General features: G+C 38.5%; 1 protein-coding gene across 1 annotated transcript in view; it reads right to left on the reverse strand.

Moving 5' to 3' along the window:
* Positions 1 to 13,947, reverse strand: part of NCKAP5 (NCK associated protein 5) — a 1,094,443-nt gene that overhangs the window by 502,330 nt on the left and 578,166 nt on the right. Inside the window, 1 exon segment of the mRNA XM_070389536.1 lies at positions 13,079 to 13,212. Within this exon segment, the coding sequence (XP_070245637.1) occupies positions 13,079 to 13,212 (134 nt within the window).

A 13,947-nucleotide genomic window follows, 5' to 3' on the forward strand; every position in this document is an offset into this window, starting at 1 on the left:
AATCACCAGTTCTAGTATCTCAATTGGTATCTACCACACCTTGTGACCATGAACAAGTTACTTCATTTTTCAAGTTTCAATACTGTATTTATTTAAGAGTTGCCATGTGATCCAGGAATACCCCTCCTGGGTATGTATCCAGAAAGAACTACAATTCAAAAAGATACATGCACCCCAATGTCCATTGCAGCACTACTTACAATAGCCAAGACATGGAAACAACATAAATGTCCATCTCCAGATGAATGGATAAAGAAAATGTGGTATATATACACAATGGAAGCTACTCGGCCATTAAAAATGAATGAAATAATGCCATTTGCAGTCATGTGGATAGACCCGAGATTGTTATACTAAGTGAAGTAAGTAAAAAATAAAAACAAAAAACATATAATATTACTTATATGTGGAATCTAAAATAAGACACAGATGAATTTACCTATGAAACAGAGACAGACTTGTGGTTGCCAATGGGAAGAGGGATGGGGGATGGGTGGATTAGGAGTTTGGAATTAGCAAATGCAAACTATTATTTATAGGATGGATAAACAAGGTCCTACTGTATAGCACAGGGAAGTATATTCAACATCCTGTGATAAACCATAATGGAAAAGAATACGAAAAAGAATGTATATACATACATTATGTGAGAATTAAATGAAATAATGTAGGGAATGGTTTTGTAAACACTGAAAAATAAAAGTGTAAAATGTCATCAGAAATTTCTGTGGCCATGTTGATATCAATATTAATAAAAATGCTTACTATAAAACCTAACAGCTTGAAATGTTATAGAGACTATGCAAAATGAAGCTCATATTGGGGTCTTGAGAAAATGCATCCCGTCACTTGCTGCTCCTCCAAACAACAAGTAAAAAACCTTCGGTCAGGATAAACGTGAAAAAGAATCTTGAAACACAAGTTTATGAAAACTACAACACGTTTCTTTTGTCAGAATCCCATAGCTTCAGCATAACTAATTCACTACTTTATTCTCTGGGAACCTTCTTAAAAGCTTGAGGCTGTTTGTTACCAACAGATGTAGACATTTATAAACAAAGACCATCTTCACTGAATTATTTTTCACAAATTAAACAAAGGATCCCAAAGAACAGTTTCAAATGTTTACAATCAGCATGCAGAGATACACTCTGCGGGAATACCATTCATTAAATGCACTGCCTATGGACCTAAAAGGTAATGAGAACAACAGTCCTTGCTACTCAGACTGCTGCTGTTGCATTCATCCCACTCCCTACCCTAGACAGACCGGTATAAACATCATCTGAGGGTCATAAAACACTCTCTGAAAGTAAACTTTACCCTATGGGAAGCAAACATTCAATGCACCAAATTCCATTTTGTGCCCTGCAGACAGGAATTCTGAAAAGAATATTCTGAAACAGAAAACTCATCTTTTATAGGTAAGCACTCTATCATAGAAACCCAGGAATGGAAAATGGGCTCCTCATCCTCCCAGGCCATCCTGGTTTATAACTCTAAGAATGATGATTATGTTCCAAATTTTAAAGATCCCTAGAAATGGCCATTGTAAAATCTCTCTTGACAGCAAATTTCTATCATAAACACACTATCTTTAAAATTCTTCCATATGTTTAACCTAAGTCTTTCATAGTAGCAATGCAATGCTGACTGCACCTTTCTGCTTCAGTGAAAGTATTCATTCATTCTTGTATTCATTCATTCATGTTTTAACCCAATTCAAACAAAATTGTTTTTGAATGAGCATCATGGTAAAGGTCATAGGTAATAGTATAAAAGGTATATGGGGATATGAGAAATATTCTCTGCCCCCCTGAATAGGCATAAACAACCTTTAACTCTTTATTTGAATCATTATTAAGAGCAATGTATAGAAACAGCTACTCTTTTGTGGAAAATATGGAGGACCGGGGGGACACGTTGAATTGTCCCAAGAACAATAACTAATAAATTTATAATCTATCTGAGAAACTCGATTGGTCAAATGCTCTAGGTTTTTCAATAGATAAATCTGAAGAAAAAGCAAGTGATGGAGAGTAATCTGCTGGTTAAAAGAAACCTAAAAGATATATTCAGTTTTATAACAAACAGACAAGATAAAGTATGTAGATGTACATTAAATGAAAAACAAAAAAAACCTGTTAAACCATCTAGAGATGAATGGATAAAGAAGATGTGGTATGTGTATGTATATCTCTGTGTATATATGTGTGTGTGTGTATGCATATATGTATATATTCCATTAAATATAATATTATATATATATATATAAAATAACTCAGCTGTAAAAAGAACAAAATAATGCCATTTTCAGCAATATGGATGGACCTAGAGATTATCATACTAAGCAAAGTAAGTCAAATAAAGAGAAAGATATCACTTACATATGGACTCTAAAAATGATACAAATGCACTTATTTACAAAACTAAAACAGAATCACAGACATAAAAAACAATTTTATGACTACCAAATGTGGGGGCTAGGGATAAATTAGGAGTTTGAAACTAACAGCTACCTGCTACTATATATAAAACAGATGTGAGTGTGATTGAGTGAAGTCGCTCAGGCGTGTCTGACTCTTTGCGACCCCATGGACTGCAGCCTACCAGGCTCCTCTGTCCATGGGATTTTCCAGGCAATAGTACTGGAGTGGATTGCCATTTCCTTCTCCAGGGGATCTTCCCAACCCAGGGATTGAACCCAGGTCTCCCACATTGTGGACAGACTCTTAACCGTCTGAGCCACCAGGGAAGTCATATAAAAACAGATAAACAAGGATAAATATAGCACAGGGAACTACATTCAATATCTTGCAAAAACCTATAATGGAAGAGACTATTAAAAGAATGTATACATATATATATATAATATATCTGTATAACTGAATCACTTTGCTATACAGATTAACACATCATTGTAAATTAGCTATAGTTCAATAAAACTTTTTTTAAAACTATTAAAAACACAAGGCATTTACTGCTCTAAGACCAAGATAATAGTTACTTATTGGAGGAAGATAACAATAGTTACTTCTTGGAAGAGGCACGTGGAAGAGATTCTAGGGGGTCTGGCAGAATTCTCTTTCTTGATTTGATGTTGGTTATAAAGATATTCTCCTTAATATAATTCATTAAGCCAAACATTTGTTTTGGTGATCTTATGTATTTGTGTATTGTTTTTCAAGAAGCATTTATCAACATGGAACAATGAGAACCCCTACACACTGCCAGTGGAAATGCAAAATGTCAAAGTGACTTTGGAACACAGCTTGGCAGTTTCTTGTAAAGTTGAGCACAGGCTTACGATATGACTCAGTTATCCCATTTTTAGGAATTTGTCTAGGAGAAACGAAAGCACACTAAGACTCGGGTAGGAAAGCTGTGTGTTTAGAGCAACCTTTATAATCACCAAATATGGAAGAAACCCTTCAACAGACGAGTGGACAAACGGTGGTACCATTATCTCTATACAAGGGAATACGACTAAGCAAAGAAAGGGGAAGAGGCACGGACACAGGCAACAGCGGGCTGCATCTCAAAAGACCTGCTAAGTGAAAGCAGCCAGATACGCAGAAAAGGTAAATGCTTTATAACTTAAACAAGAAGAATTTCTGGAAAAGGCAAAACTACAAAGACAGAAATCAGATCAGTCATTGACAGGGTCTTAGGGTGTGGAGAGGGAACAGACAATAAAGGGAAATGAAGGAACTTTTCAAGGGCATGGACATATTCTGTATCTTGACTGTAGTAGTAGTCATATGACATATGCTTGTCAAAACTGATCTAACTATACATTTAAAAATGGATTTTCTGTAAACTTGAACCAAAAAGCACTTATTATTTAGAGCAGGAATGAATTTAGTTTTCAATTTTAAAATAAAATCTATTCTCCCGTATCTTGCATTTACTTTCTTAAAAGAAAAAGTGTGTTGGGTGGGTATAGTACATTGAGTCATAATCGATAATTGAAAAAAAAAGTTTGGAGGAGGGACTAAATCACTAGTATTTTTACTGAGGACTATGCCTTCAGAGAAATTGTTTAGAAGTGGGAACAATTCTGGTTGTCATAAAGTTCTCTCTGTTCCAGCTTTCCCCCAAACTAGTTCAAATAAATCCTAAAGCAGACAATATCAGAGCTGAGAGCAATAATGGTTATGTTCATAGCAGAGGATCTTTGCTTCCTTTTACCAGCCAGATTTCTCAGGATTCAATCTGACTATCCTCAACAGAAATATTTCATCTAGGCTTGGCAGTTTTCTCATCTTGACTTCTCCAGAGTCAAGTAACCAAAATGGACACGGTGAAACCGTTCCAAAAAACGTCATTGTCGTCACAACGTGGAGAATAAGATGATCCACTTCAAGTTCTCAATATGAAACCTGGTGGTTAGGACTTCAGGGAGCCCTGCTTATAATAGTGTAATTATAACTTCACTCAAGAAATGCATTTCAGTTCTAAAACATGGCCTTTTCAAAAGCCTAAAAAGCATTATAAAACTATAATGCAATTCAACTTCCTCATTTTACAAATGAGTGAAATGAGATCCAGAAAGGTCAAACTATTTAACCACAGTTATTAAGCTAGTTAGGAGTAGGGCTAGAATGAGGTATTAGAAAGCCTCATATTCCATAGGACTGGTCTCCTTGAAATGAAATTGGAACTGTATTCTATGTTAATACAGTTTTTTCTATCAGACATGAATAACGGGCAATATAACTTTCACACTGCCTACTCAACAACATATACCTCTGTTAAAATTTTTTTTTAATTTTGACGAGATCATCACATATTTTGCAGAGGCAGAACTACAAGGGAATCAAGGAATGTTTCACATTAAGTTAGAAGCTGCTCAGGGAGCTATAAAAGGCCTCCTTTCTTTCCATTGTCTGTATAATTCATTTCAGACCGTCTCTGCTTTGTTCAGGTGAGGACTTATTCACTATATCACTAAGATACACATTTCTGACATCAAAGTATGATTCTTATCATGTTAACCAAGCATTTAAAAAGATGCCATGCCATTTATTCCATCTGTTGCGATTTGAAGAGAAGTTATTTGACTAATGTTGTTTTGACATTTTTACTTTTTAGTTGTGGCCTGTGGAATGTGGGATCTAGTTCCATGACCTTGCAGTGGGAGCACAGTCTTAGCCACTGGACCACCAGGGAAGTCCCACGTCATTTTAAACTTCTGGTAGATTTACCCAGAGGAGCAAGTGAGAAGCCTCCATTTTTATGACAAGTCTCAGCCAGAAATACTGCTGATCATGTGGAACCAGTAACTCCAAATCAATAGGAAAGCACCCTCTACATTCATCAGGAGAACAAGGCACTCAGGAGAGCCAGCCTCAGTGACAGGTTAAAGTTGACAAACATTCTGGGAAACGAGCAAATGGAAAATAGGAGCAGAAGAGCCCTGTGCTGCTGACTGCCCAAAGGTCAGCTGACAGGTCTTCTCATCTTCTTATGTTTCACTCCTTCTAAAGATGTAGAGAAAATGTTCTTTTAATGCACCAGACAGATACAGACATAGAAAGGAATATATGGGCAGAACAATGAAAGGTGTATTACTTTCACCACCCTTATGGCAGAAAGTGAGAAAGAACTAAAGAGCCTCTTGATGAAACTGAAAGAGGAGAGTGAAAAAGTTGGCTTAAAGCTCAACATTCAGAAAACTAAGATCATGACATCTGGTTCCATCACTTTCTGGGAAATAGATGGGGAAACAGTGGCTGACTTTCTTTTTCGGGCTTCAAAATCACTGCAGATGGTGATTGCAGCCATGAAATTAAAAAACGCTTACTCCTTGGAAGAAAAGTTATGACCAACCTAGATAGCATATTAAAAAGCAGAGGCATTACTTTGTCAACAAAGGTCCATCTAGTCAAGGCTATGGTTTTTCCAGTAGTCATGTATGGATGTGAGAGTTGGACTGTGAAGAAAGCTGAGTGCTGAAGACTTGATGCTTTCGAACTGTGGTGTTGGAGAAGACTCTTGAGAGTCCTTTGGACTGCAAGGAGATCCAACCAGTCCATCCTAAGTGATATCAGTCCTGGGTGTTCATTGGAAGGACTGATGTTGAAGCTGAAACTCCAATACTTTGGCCATGTGATGCGAAGAGATGACTTACTTGAAAAGATCTTGATGCTGGGAAAGATTGCGGGCTGGAGGAGAAGGGGACAACGGAGGATGAGCTGGTTGGATTGCATCACCGACTCAATGGACATGGGTTTGGGTAGACTTTGGCAGTTGGTGATGGATAGAGAGGCCTGGTGTGCTGTGGTTCATGGGGTCGCAAACAGTCAGACACGACTTAGCAACTCAACTGAACTGATTACTTTCTTCAACACACACTTCTATGTCAGGTGCCTACAGCTTCCAAATGAGCAACAGAAAATGAACCCTAGGATTCCATAAAGTCTCTGACATATGATAATGTGAACAGCAGCCAGTGAAGGAGTTAAGTGGTAAAACCAGCTCCATGTATGTCTCCTTGAAGTTCAGCAAGCAGCAGACTGCACTTAAGCACAGCAATCAACTGTGAGAGGCCAAATCCCCTTACAGCAAGCAAAGAAATTGCTTCAGCTTCAAGGCAGCAGATAACAGTGCAAGAGAAGGTCAAAACAGGTGCTGAGAAATTCTGGAGATAGAGTGCCAGCTTGGATTCCATTTGGGTGATTTTTAAGTATCTTAGTCAATTATGAGTGACAAAGTTTAATTGTTCCTGTTACTGAAATTTCCACTGCATGGCATAAACACACACACACCCACACACACATACCCACAGGCCTGGAATATTTCATGGCCGCAGAAAAACACTGATTTCTGATGCTTTGGGTGTGATGTGATTTGCTAACTGCAGATCGCTTACAAAACATGTCTGCCTGATGGTGAGTCTACCAGGTTGATTCTAATTTAAAGTTTCAGATATATATTGCAGCATAGAGTTTCCACATGATGATCACATATGTTTTTACTGCTAGTTTCACTACTCAATTATTTATTTCTTTTGATTTGACTCATGTCTTTGCATGAAAACATACATTAGTAAATATGAAGTATGGCTGTCCAGAATTTAGACAAATGTCCCTTCATTTACAGCTAAACTTAAAATGTGTTGTTGGATTCTTAGATGTACATATAGCTTCTCCACCTGGAGTTTATAGTTTTGAGGACACATACTGGATTCTGGACTTCCCTTGTGAGTCAGCTGGTAAAGAATCCACCTGCAATGTGGGAGACCTGGGTTCAATCCCTGGGTTGGGAAGATCCCTTTGAGAAAGGAAAGGCTACCCACTCCAGTTCACAAAGAGTCAGACACAGCTGAGTGATTTTCACTTTCACTGTATTCTATCTTATTGTGCATACAATAAAAGTACTTGATTGTCTAATATGAATAGCAGCTTTCAGTAATAACCTACGCACTGATTAGATTGTTTCCTAAGAGACCAACACAAATACTTGTGCAAATCATGCATGCTTTGTATGAAATTAGTACTCTGTAGACTTGCTTATTGGAGAAGGCAATGGCACCCCACTCCAGCACTCTTGCCTGGAAAATCCCATGGACGGAGGAGCCTGGTAGGCTGCAGTCCATGGGGTCGCTAAGTCGGACAAGACTGAGCGACTTCGCTTTCCCTTTTCACTTTCATGCATTGGAGAAGGAAATGGCAACCCACTCCAGTGTTCTTGCCTGGAGAATCCCAGGGACGGGGGAGCCTGGTGGGCTGCCGTCTATGGGGTCGCACAGAGTCAGACACGACTGAAGCGACTTAGCAGCAGCAGCAGCAGACTTGCTTATATCTTCACAAGTCTGTTTTTTAGAAATTAATGATTAGTTCAGTTCAGTCACTCAGTCGTGTCCGACTCTCTGCAACCCCATGGACTGCAGCAAGCCAAGCCTCCCTGTCCATCACCAACTCCCAGAGTTTACTCAAACTCATGTCCATTGAGTCGGTGATGCCATACAACCATCTCATCCTCTGTTGTTGTACCCTTCTCCTCTGGCCTTCAATCTTTCCCAGCGTCAGAGTCTTTATATATCAGTCAGTTCTTCCAATCAGGTGGCCAAAGTACTGGAGTTTCAGATTCAGCATCAGTTCTTCCAATGAATATTCAGGACTGATTTCCTTTAGAATGGACTGGTTGGATCTCCTTGCAGTCCAAAGGACTCTCAAGAGTCTTCTCCAACTCCACAGTTCAAAAGCATCAATTCTTTGGTGAGCAGCTTTCCTAAAAATCCAACTCTCACATCCATACATGACTACTGGAAAAACCATAGATTTGACTAGATGGACCTTCGTTGGCAAAGGAATGTCTCTGTTTTTTAATATGCTGTCTAGGTGGGTCATAACTTTTCTTCCAAGGAGTAAGCATCTTTTAATTTCATGGCTGCAGTCACCACCTGTAGTGATTCTGGAGCCCCCCAAAATAAAGTCTGTCACTGTTTCCATTGTTTCCCCATCTATTTGCCATGAAGTGATGGGACCGGATGACATGATCTTAGTTATCTGAATGTTGAGTTTTAAGCCAACTTTTTCACTCTCCTCTTTCATCAAGAGGCTCTTTAGTTCTTCCTCACTTTCTGCCATAAGGGTGGTGTCATCTGCGTATCTGAGGTTATTGATATTTCTCCTGGCAGTCTTGATTCCACCTTGTGCTTCATCCAGCCTGGCATTGCACATGATGTACTCTGCATATAAGTTAAATAAGCAGGGTGACAATATAAAGCCTTGACATACTCCTTTTCCTATTTGGAACCAGTCTGTTGTTCCACGTCCAGTTGTAACTATTGCTTCCTGACTTGCATACAGATTTCTCAGGAGGCAGGCCAGGTGCTCTGGTATTCCCATCTCTTGAAGAATTTTTCACGGTCTGTTGTGATCCACACACTCAAAGGCTTTGGCATAGTCCATAAAGCAGAAGTACATGTTTTTCTGGATCTCTCTTGCTTTTTTCATGATCCAACGGATGTTGGCAATTTGACCTCTGGTTCCTGTGCCTTTTCTAAATCCAGCTTGAACATCTGGAACTTCATAATTCACGTACTGTTGAAGCCTGGCTTGGAGAATTTTGAGCATTACTTTGCTAGTGTGAGATGAGTGCAATTGTGCAGTAGTTTGAGCATTCTTTGGCATTTCCCTTCTTTGGAATTGGAATGAAAACTGACCTTTTCCAGTCCTGTGGCCATTACTCCACTTCAATACACCCCACCTGGTCAATGCCACTTCATTCACTCAAGGTGGAGTAATGAGTTGTGCTCGCTCACTCAGTCATGTCCGACTCTTTGCAACCCTTTGGACTGTAGCCTGCCAGGGATTTCCCAGGCAAGAATACTAGAGTGGATTGCTATTTCCTCCTCCAGGGGATCCTTCTGACCCACGGACTGAACCCATGTCTCCTGAATTGCAGGAGGATTCTTTACCTACTGAGCCATTGCAGGAGTAATGAAACTGGGGTTCAAACACTAATTCTCTTTACACAGGAAGGAAGGAAGTGCCATAGCCTCAGTTTGCACCATTGACCTTGGCTGGCTTGACAATCACAGTTCAAACAGTGCAAAGAAAATTATAGAATTATAGGGAAGAATCACAAAGCTAACCCCACATAAAATATGTCCAGACATGTATACAACACAGACAATGGGTTAAACAATCACTCTGACATCTGGAAAGCATCTTTGATTTAATCACTAAATAATAAGAGAAGGAAGGGGTAGCCCTAATGACACCGCCACCTGCCTTTAAGTACTTCTTATTGCATCTGGCTTGATTTATGCCTTCATCTATGGGGAAGGCTAAATTTGACAGCATCCTTTTCTTCTCTGAATTTACATTAAAGAAGGTAAATGGTCTACATCAAGTTTGTTATGGCTGCCTGAATCACCGTCAGTGAAGGCAATTTCTGATTTATGAGCTTATAGATAATTATGTAACCTCTGGCCACATTTTTTTTTTTTTTAATTGCCCAAATTCTGGACTCCTGCTAATCATTATACCCTAATCAGAGGTCAAGAGGGAGGAAGGGCTTATAGATGAAGGTTTGGTGGTGACATAAAAGAGAACTACTCCTTTAACACTTTAATAGATTTTTAGCACCTAAGTGATCTCGTTACTCATTACCACAGATAATCACAACCAGGTTTGCCCAGTGCTTCTAAGCCACCAAGCCCATCATCTAAATGAAATTGTATAAAATCAAGCCTCCAAATCATTCTGAATCGTTCATTCTGACACCTGAACTCTCTTCACACATGTACCTAATTGTCCTATCTTCTAACTTCATTATTCATTTTTTCCCTTTAATGCCTCATGTCATTCCTGAACCTGAGCCTCAGAATCTCCTTGACTACTGTTTAGATTCTCCCATGGATACAGTATGATCAAAAATACCTTAAAAATACCTCATTCAACTCAGCCCAGGCCTCAATATCCCATACCTCTGTGCTCTAGGTTCATAAAAGAGTATTAGAAAGATACAACACATGTATACTTACTTGTCCCCATGAAATTGAGATATAATGCTTGAGAACACTGAGCAGTGAAGTTCTGCCTATTTTACTTGTTTTCACACAGACATGGACCAAACATTCCTAATTCATGTAGTGTGAAGCTGCTTAACTTCATAGACATAAGTGACATAGCAGACACAGTAATACTTTTATGAATTAATCATAATTTGCACTATCTTGGACCATTGTCTATCATATCCTTCAATGCCATCTCTGGAGGGGTCTATGAAGTGCATTCCACTATGAGTTTACTGCGAAAGACAATGTTTCAAAAGAGTAGTAGCCTTTGTCTCTGAGGTAATAATTACATGTCCTCTTGCGTTTTCCTTTTAATCATGTCTGCCATGAATCTAGAGCTAAATTAAGTGCCCACTCTCAGAAAGCATGCTTCCCTTTCGTGGTCTTCATTTTCTGTTTTTATTTTAATAGTCTTATTGTAAAACTGCCTTTTATTGTAAGTCACATCATGTCCTTTGAAAAGATAGACTATTACATTATTTTTAAAAATACCCAAAGTATGTCTACAGTACACCTCAGATATCATGTACTAAAAATAAAAAGACTTGTTGACTATAAAAGTTTTAAATTCAATACAATTATTTGAATTATAGAACTTATTTACATGACCATTTAGATACTGACCATGCCCCAGGTTGGTACATGCAGTTTATGGGGTCACAAAGAGTTGGACACGACTTAGCAACTGAACAACAGCAACAAATGTCTCAGGGTGATATGCTGTAGACATGTTTTGTAGTAGTGAGGAATTTATAAAGACTTAGAGTACAGCAACAGGACTGTTTAAATAAGCCTAACTAGAGACATCTTACAAACCAAAGTTTAAAATGTGAAAGGCCATCAGTAGCGGTTTAGTGTGTCTACTTGAATTATTCTGTAATTATCTTCTCTGTTACATATGCTTTCTCCCCCATCTTTTGCTGATTTATATTAGTTGTCTGGCTGTAACTGGCCTTGAACTTTCAGTGTCAAAGAAGCTTACCAAGAAAACTGATTATGTTGAGGGGAAAAAAAATCTTCACAAAAGCAGTACGTAAAACAAACCACTATTTGTTTTACAAATAATTATCTTCTTTTTCAGCCTAGGATGTAGCATCCACTCTTGTACAACTCAAATCTGTATGGGATTGTCATCTGATTTACAGCAGATGGCCTGGCATCATAGGAAAATAATTTACTGTGCTGATGCCTCACGTTCTGTAAATCAATAGCTTGAATACAGAGACATCTCAATTAGATGGTACAAGGGTAGCAGGATCTGCACCCTCCTTTCTTATAGCATTAAAATGGCAAGGATTACAAAGCGGTACTTGTTTCAAAGTTGCTTCAGGGGGTGGGGGAAGAGCTATTATTTCAAGGTGGGAGACACAAAGTGAGAGTTGCCATCAAACACAATGAAAAATTGAGCACAAGGCTGCATAAGTAATAGCCTGTGAGGGGTGGGACATGCATTTGTTAAAGTATTGACTGGTGCTTTTCTACAGCACCTGTATTATCATGGGCTCCAAGAGTTGAACAGGGTGTTAAATTATGATTCTGAACACATAGGAGTCATCCATCCTTTCTACCCTATTCCTCCAAGATGCCTCTAAACCAAAATCGCACACATTCATGGTATGAGCCACCATGAGATAAATCATCCAAAGGCTCAAATTCTTCCTGCCACACAGATAAAACTGTTACCAATAGAAAAGCCTCATGATGAGGAAGCAAAATTATCCATCACCAATTTTATCCAAATCCCAATGGTAAATCCAAGGCAAGACAGAGCTTGCTGAAGAAAATCTTAGGGCAACTTTTAAAATTTGAATCTGAGACCGCCTTATGAGGGAGAAAAGAGTTAAAAATTATTTTCCTGGTTTTTGCAAAGTGAAGTAAAACACAAAAATGAAAGCAAAGTCCCTCATAGGGTGCCTAGATCCGATTCTAGGACTGTAATCACACAAGTTTGTGTTTCTTCTGTGAAACTGAAGAGATTTTAAATAATAGGTTGGAACTTTACCTGGCCTCATATTAACCATATTTGAAAGTTGAAAGATTTTTACTGTGCTGACATTAAACCAAAGAGTTACTTTATCCAAATTGTTTTGAATTCAAGTTATGTTTTTTAAAGGAAAACGCTGATTATAATTTTAACAGATTCTAAAAATTTCTCTAAATAAAGAGTAAGAGTTTACTGGAAGATTCACACTCTCTCTACCTGAGAATCGGACAATAAGCCCAGTAAAACTGCATCCTCCTGGCTGGGCTTTCCCAGATCACACCTGTAGGCCACACAGCCCACTCATCTTACTTTGGAAAGATACTTTGAAGAGCCATTAGGGAAGAAAAGATAACTAAATTCAACAAATTCAAGTCTGAGGTACACATGGAAAGTTCCAGAAGACTGGTCCAAATGCAATTGGATGGCCTGGCTAGAAGCTAAACTGTTGGTCATTAGCTTCTCAAATATAACACGAGCTTGCACAGTGGAAATTCAAGCAAAGGTGTAACTGGTATGGGGAGCAATGCACCTCAGGAAGCAAGATGCTCTGGACAGAACAGTACCTGGAGAACTGCTGCTGCAGGCCTCGCATCTGAATTCTGTTGCGCTCAGACTCTAGTGTCACCTCCTGCAAGCGCTTCTCACTCTGAAGACGCAAGTGTCTCTCCTCTTCCAATTCATGTATCAGCTTCTCATGCTGTAAAAGGCACACAGGGGATGGCTTTTAAGAAGGTGTTTCTTAAATATTACTAAAAAATAATTAGTAGTCACTTTTGGTTACTAAATCCTACCTTGGACTTTATATATTAATTAATTTCGTCCTCATTGCAACCTCATGAAGTAGGTTCTAGTATTAATCTCTTGTTATCTAGGAAACCAAGGATCCAAGACATCAAAGTAGTTTGTCATAAAAACAAATAAGGTAACAAGTATTCAATCCTGGCCGATTTGACTCCAATGCCTGAATGATTTCCACCAAATCAGGTGGCTTCCTAGGCAGAGATGAAGACCGATGACTGAATAATGCCATACTAGCAAATGCATACCATTTTGAGTAGTAACGAGTAAGTTTATTGTTGGCTGTTGAGAATGATTTCATCTCTTCAATCTCTGGTAATACTTTAAAGGGAACATTTCTGTATTATATACAGACATTACAACTTAATTATACCATGGAGCTGATGAGGATAAGGTTAAAGAACTATTTTGTATTTGCCCAAATAGATTTTCACAGATAGAAACTGGTTAAATCACAAACCAGTGATTACAATGTATAAATTTGTAATTTATAAATTACAAATAAAGTGGTTTATTTGTAATCCCAGAAAATGAGCTTCTCATAAATGGACATCAGGTGTTAAAAAGAGGGACTGGATGACCCAGGATAAATGGTTCAGCAAAATCCCACTTCAGGAACAGGTAAAAAGCACAC

Source organism: Bos mutus, chromosome 2 (genome assembly GCF_027580195.1).
Source record: "Bos mutus isolate GX-2022 chromosome 2, NWIPB_WYAK_1.1, whole genome shotgun sequence".
NCBI classification, from domain to species: domain Eukaryota; kingdom Metazoa; phylum Chordata; class Mammalia; order Artiodactyla; family Bovidae; genus Bos; species Bos mutus.